The following is a 6,634-nucleotide window of genomic DNA, read 5'->3' on the forward strand; positions in this document are numbered from 1 at the left end:
TGAAGAACCCTTTTTGGAAAATGATGGTTATTTAAGGCAAAGGATTCTACCTAGAACTTTTTATATCCTGCAAACCATTTCTGGAAGAAAGGGTTCTTTGATGATTAATTTGGAAGGAAAGAAGGGTTCTACACAGAACCCTTCTGAATCTGAATACGCTTTTTATTGTACTTTATTGGAAACAACATACATGAAAACCCTACAGTGACATGCTAGCGGCTAGTCCACTGTTACAGCACAGTGTACAGTTGTAGAGAGAAATCTACATAGAATTCACATAGAAGCCTGCTATTTTATACAGTGCATTGTGATTGTGGACTGGTTGGCATAGTTGGTTCCAGCTGTAGTAGGACACTACTGRATTTAATCAAACTAGGAAACACACTGTGGGTGTATTTGGAATGCAGCTCCTGTGTCATTGTGAAAAGGAGGTGTGACAAAGACACTCCTCTTATAGGCTTGCGACTGACACATCCCCTTCAGAGATTTAGCACTGACTGAGTCCCAAGGACCTGGAGGAAGAAACGGTGAGAACCTGGTAGCTATAGAAGCTCTTGCAGATTACGTCAACAGAGATATGAAATACTGCTCTTTCAGGATACACTGGATAAATATATTATGGGATTGAAAATGTATGAAAATGTCACATTTCATGCTTTGAGTGAAATGTAGTTTACAGTAGTTTGAATTGATGCTATTGAGAAGGCTTGTTTGGACTTGCATTTATTACTTTTTTCTTTGTCCTTTCTGTTTGTCCTTAGCCTGACACACCATTCTCAACCATCTCCTCAACCTCTTTGGAGTTATAGCTATGTTTGCCTCAGCAACAGAAAACTTTGTGAAGAACGTGGGTTCTGACGGCAACCTGATACCTGTGTCCTCCCTGAACAACTGTGGCAAGTTGAACCCTCTCTCACTGGTTCTCAAACAATCCCTGTTCTTCTGGAGAACAAAATACACGCCTACTAAGTTCACCCTCGATGATGTGCTTACCAAAAATCCACCCTTAAACCCAGGTAAACTCCCGATGTCTCATTTAGAACTGTATGTTTCACAGTAAATATCAGCGCGCAACATTTCTGAAAATACGTACGCATMAAAATAGTGAGAATTATAAACTTGGCGCATGTCACTTCCTTAAACTGTGCTCATGAATGAGCATTAAAGTCGAAATCACACAAAGGTTTATTTCTCATAATGGAAATAGAATGCATATGAGTGATTGTGAGAAAACAGACGGTTTACAAGCATTAATGGTGCCATAGGATGTCAAATTAGAAAGGAAGTCTATTTTTCTCACGTCTACGTCGAGCAATGCCGGTCAAATTAGCGGATAAATTGCCAGAAAATAGACTGATTGTACATTGTTACTTCTGGAATTTTGTAATTTATAGTTAAAAGCGCCAATGCTGATAAGTTTAACTGTCAGTGCCAATAGTATGTATAGGCTAGGGCTTATGATAAACGGTGTAGCAATGCATGAATGCAACAAAATCCTATTCATTTATCAACTGGATTGTGTTTCAGCTGTCAATGTTATTTCTTGACAGTAGGCTATCACAATAGTAGCTTAATAAAGCCGAGTTGATTGATAAAGTATTTTCATAACCACTGAAGAATAAATTCATCACCTTTTCGGACTGTGATGGGTTAATATTCCCACATKTAACATAGCGTCAAATGTAACAGTTGAACAGACAGATTATATTTTACAGTGACGCATACAACTACTGTAGCCTACTGTGCAGTCGATGCAAAACATTGTTGAGTTRAAACATTCTGCTGACAGATCCAAAACTATTTGCCATTGTTTTTTTGTAATTTAGCAGACAATCTTATCCAGAGCAGCTTACAGGAGCAATTAMGTTTAAGTACCCTGCTCAAGGGTACAGATAGATTTTTCACCTGGTCGGCTCTTGGATATGAACCAGCAACCTTTCGGTTACTGGCCCAATGCGCCTCACCCCTAGGATACCTGCCACCCAGAAACTGACATAGTCCTTTGGCGAATACAGCATAAGTTACTGCAAAATATGAAAACATTCTGTGAACACCTCCAAAAACATTTGATCAAATGTGCCATTGCTCATTTTAATCTGGAGGGAAACATAATGGGGATGTATTATAATCTGGAGAGAAACATAATGGGGCTGTATTATAATCTGTTTTCCTGTGCTTTCATTTGCATGTTGAGAATGTTGTGTTAATAGTAGATACATTTTAAATCTAACATTTTCTAAATGTTCTTGAAATGGTGACCTAATTCCAATATTCTCCAAATTATACAGCATTATTGTCACCATAACAGGTGAATAGAGGGCGTGCTGTCCAGGTGGAGTTATAATGCTTGTTCACTCGCACAAAGTTTTATAACAGGTATAATGTATAACGGGAACTGCGAATGTATGGCGTCTGCCAAGTTGTTAAATCTCAATATTTCTAACCATAGGCCTACGTATTTGTTTCAGAAATTGCACACGCAGCAAATATTTTGTGTGAAATTTATGCAATTGGGCCTCATTTATAACTATTGCGTAAATGTCACACTAAATATCTGCTTGCACCATTTCTGAAAAGAATACTATGTATAAAAATATAGATATTTATAAACTTGGCACAAGGAGATATGCACGTTTCCCATTATAAATCAGACCTGTAGTAAAACTCTGCTTGGAAACGTCCTCCATTCACCTTTCATGGTGACAATAACGCTGTATAATTCGGTGACAATAACGCTGTATAATTCGGAACTATTGGAATTAGGCAACAGCAGTTCCTAAAAGAAAGAGCAATGGCACATTTTATCAACTGTTTTTGGAGATGTTGGCAGAAAGTTTTAAACTTATGCTGTATTTGGCAAAAGACTGTTTCTGAAAGAGAAGACAATGGTAAATGGTTGTGGACCTGTCAGCAGAACATTTCAATTCAACATGTTTTGCATCGACTGGACTACCTGCTAATTCTGAGACATTGTAAAGGCTACAAATCAACAAAAATATACAGCAGCTTCCTTACTATACTAGCATGTATACTTCAATGTAAAAGATCAACTGTTCACCTGTTAAATTCAACTGTGTAGCCTACTATAAACCGCACTGCCTATGTGATTGCATAGCCTACAGTAAAACTTGAAATAAATAGCCTATCTATTTACTAGGCTACTAGGCCAAATTAAATGAGAGARYCGTATGGTAATTTGTTGTATGGCTCCTTCAGGAATAGGAACCCATCACAACCAGAGAAGGTGAGGAATGTAGTCTGCCATCGTCATGATAATAAAATAAATAGGAAATAGATCTCTGTGTCTATTTATYTTTGATTCCAAAAATTAAACACTGATTTTTGCTCTTCTCACTAACGGCACATGGCTCCTTTACAATACTTCAACCACTAGATAGATATTGCGTGGTCTAAAGTTTGCAGGAAGCAAGTTCAGTTTAAAAAAAAAGCAAACTTTTGTTGTATATTTAAGTTTATAAATCAGTCCATTTGATATATAACAGGAAACATGCGTGTGTGTGGTATGTGCCAAATTCATAAATGGCAATATTTGTATAGGTCCATATTATTTGGATGTGTCTGTTATAGATATGTGTTGTGGTATAATAGCATAGAGTCCATTCTAATGTTGAACTTTCCCTCAGCTGTCAAGGAGTCTGACTTTGTGGGCTACGGTGGGACATTTGGTGACAGCCAAGATGCCAGCGTAGATGTGGAGACAAAATTGGCAGCATATGCAGTGGATTTAAACTTTAACATGGGGGCAAAACACGCCTCCACACTCAAGTCGTCCCTTGGCAAACTGAAGAAAGAAGAGGTTGACGTTAAGTGGTTACAAAACATCTCAAAAGACAAGTAAGCTACCCTCTTATAGAGTCATAAAGTAGATCAGAGTCAATGATTAGACATCCGAATGGGGAAGAGGAAGTCTGAAAGGAAAGTTACAGGTGGGTCTTTGTCCATGTGTAAACACACACTATGATCAGTGAAACATGCTGAAACCTTTGTAACATAATGTGACTGTGCCCCTGGGATTTCAAGTAAACAACATAACTCACACAAAATTCCAGCTAAAAGCAGAAACAATCATTTTGATGTGAGTCAACTTCATGTCATTTCTAAAACCTTGTATTTCTGTCGAGCGAGAGACAGTTTCAGGGACTTAAAAAAAAACTTACCAGCACCCCTAGTGGAAAAAAGTTCCAGATTTTTGTCTAAATTGATTGGGTGGCAGTTAACCTAGCGGTTAAGAGCGCTGGGCCAGTAACTGAAAGGRCACTGGTTAGAATCCCCAGAATCCACCCAAGTTGGTAAAATCTGCCTTTCTCTTGAACAAGGCAYGTAACAACCCAAAAACACATGCTCCCCGGAGGCCGATGCCTTGKACGTCGATTAAGGCAGCTACCCGTAACTCTCTGATTCAGAGGGGTTAAACGCAGAAGAAACATTTAGTTGAATGCATTCAGTMGTGCAGCTGATTAAGTATCCCCGTTGCATCATTTATTTGTGTCTCTCCTGCAGGCTTCTGGACATGTCCCTCTCTCTGATCAAGGAGGCCCGTAATAATAGTTCTGTTTTTGGGGTGGTGATGGAGAGGATTGTGACGAGTGAGCCTTGCTCGATAAGAGAAAAAAATCATCAGGCTGGAAACTTTGGTGCTGGAGGGAATGTCACTGGAGTCCCGGTAGGTGTGATGACAAGAGTAACCAGCCAGCAAGCACTTCTCAAATAACTGGTGACTGAGGCAGCACACCACTGCAGGCAAGCTGATATCCAACCCTTGTGTCGGTAGCTGACATGGTGGTAAGACGATATCCAACCCTTGTGTCGGTAGCCGACATGGTGGTATGACGATATCCAACCCTTGTGTCGGTAGCTGACATGGTGGTAAGACGATATCCAACCCTTGTGTCGGTAGCGAACGTATGTATTTGTGTATTCAGAATCGCCTTGGTGTTGCTCGAGTCTGAAGTGCTCTGGCTGCATTTTGATTGTTTTTGTCGATGCTACCGCGGATAGATCTTGACCAGGTGCCTTGGTAGCTGAATCGGTGCCAGTGATGTCCCGTCGCTCTTCAGGAATAGGAACCCATCACAACCAGAGAAGGTGAGGAATGTAGTCTGCCATCGTCATGAAAAAAATAAATAGGAAATAGATCTCTGTGTCTATTATATTTGATTCCAAAAATTAAACACTGATTTTTGCTCTTCTCACTAACGGCACATGGCTCCTTTACATACTTCAACCAACTAGATAGATATTGCGTGGTCTAAAGTTTGCAGGAAGCAAGTTCAGTTTAAAAAAAAAGCACTTTTGTTGTATATTTAAGTTTATAAATCAGTCATTTGATATATAACAGGAAACATGCGTGTGTGTGGTATGTGCAAATTCATAAATGGCAATATTTGTATAGGTCCATATATTTGGATGTGTCTGTTATAGATAGTGTTGTGGTATAATAGCATAGAGTCCATCTCTAATGTTGAACTTTCCCTCAGCTGTCAAGGTCTGACTTTGTGGGCTACGGTGGGACATTTGGTGAAAGCCAAGATGCCAGCGTAGATGTGGAGACAAAATTGGCAGCATATGCAGTGGATTTAAACTTTAACATGGGGGCAAAACACGCCTCAACATCAAGTCGTCCCTTGGCAAACTGAAGAAAGAAGAGGTTGAGGTTAAGTGGTTACAAAACATCTCAAAAGACAAGTAAGCTACCCTCTTATAGAGTCATAAAGTAGATCAGAGTCAATGTATTAGACATCCGAATGGGGAAGAGGAAGTCTGAAAGGAAAGTTACAGGTGTGTCTTTGTCATTGTGTAAACACACTATGATCAGTGAAACATGCTGAAACCTTTGTAACATAATGTGACTGTGCCCCTGGGATTTCAAGTAAACAACATAACCTCACACAAAATTCCAGCTAAAAGCGAAGAACAATCATTTTGATGTGAGTCAACTTCATGTCATTTCTAAAACCTTGTATTTTCTGCGAGCGAGAGACAGTTTCAGGGACTTAAAAAAAAAATTACCAGCACCCTAGTGGAAAAAGTTACAGGTTTTAGTCTAAATTGATTGGGGGCAGTTAACCGTCGGTTAAGAGCGCTGGGCCAGTAACTGAAAGGTCACTGGTTAAAATCCCCAGAATCCACCCAAGTTGGTAAATCTGCTTTTCTTGAACAAGGCAAGTAACAACCAAAAACACATGCTCCCCGGAGGCCGATGCCTTGACGTCGATTAAGGCAGCTACCCGTAACTCTCTGATTCAGAGGGGTTAAACGCAGAAGAAACATTTAGTTGAATGCATTCAGTTGCAGCTGATTAAGTATCCCCGTTGCATCATTTATTTGTGTCTCTCCTGCAGGCTTCTGGACATGTCCCTCTCTCTGATCGATCAGGAGCCCGTAATAATAGTTCTGTTTTTGGGGTGGTGATGGAGGGATTGTGACGAGTGAGCCTTGCTCGATAGAGAAAAAAAATCATCAGGCTGGAAACTTGGTGCTGGAGGGAATGTCACTGGAGTCCCGGTAGGTGTGATGACAAGAGTAACCAGCCAGCAAGCACTTCTCAATAACTGGTGACTGAGGCAGCACACCACTGCAGGCAAGCTGGATATCATACCTTGTGTCTGTGCCG

The 6,634-nt window shown here is 40.1% G+C and overlaps 1 protein-coding gene across 2 annotated transcripts in view; it reads left to right on the top strand.

Annotated features, from left to right (window-relative positions):
- The first annotated feature begins 445 nt into the window (after nucleotides 1-445).
- LOC111960661 (gasdermin-E-like) overlaps nucleotides 446-6,634 on the top strand; it is a 22,267-nt gene continuing 16,078 nt past the window's right edge. Inside the window, exons 1-4 of one of the 2 annotated variants that reach the window (XM_023982786.2) lie at nucleotides 446-527; nucleotides 762-1,016; nucleotides 3,645-3,855; nucleotides 4,522-4,684. In XM_023982786.2, the coding sequence (XP_023838554.2) occupies nucleotides 812-1,016; nucleotides 3,645-3,855; nucleotides 4,522-4,684 (579 nt within the window). In that variant the 5' untranslated portion in view covers nucleotides 446-527; nucleotides 762-811. Of the gene's footprint in view, nucleotides 528-562; nucleotides 633-761; nucleotides 1,017-3,644; nucleotides 3,856-4,521; nucleotides 4,685-6,634 lie in introns of those variants that run through there. The other variant, XM_023982787.2, reaches the window with a different exon arrangement.

Source organism: Salvelinus sp. IW2-2015, linkage group LG4p, assembly GCF_002910315.2.
Source record: "Salvelinus sp. IW2-2015 linkage group LG4p, ASM291031v2, whole genome shotgun sequence".
Classification (NCBI taxonomy): Eukaryota; Metazoa; Chordata; class Actinopteri; order Salmoniformes; family Salmonidae; genus Salvelinus; species Salvelinus sp. IW2-2015.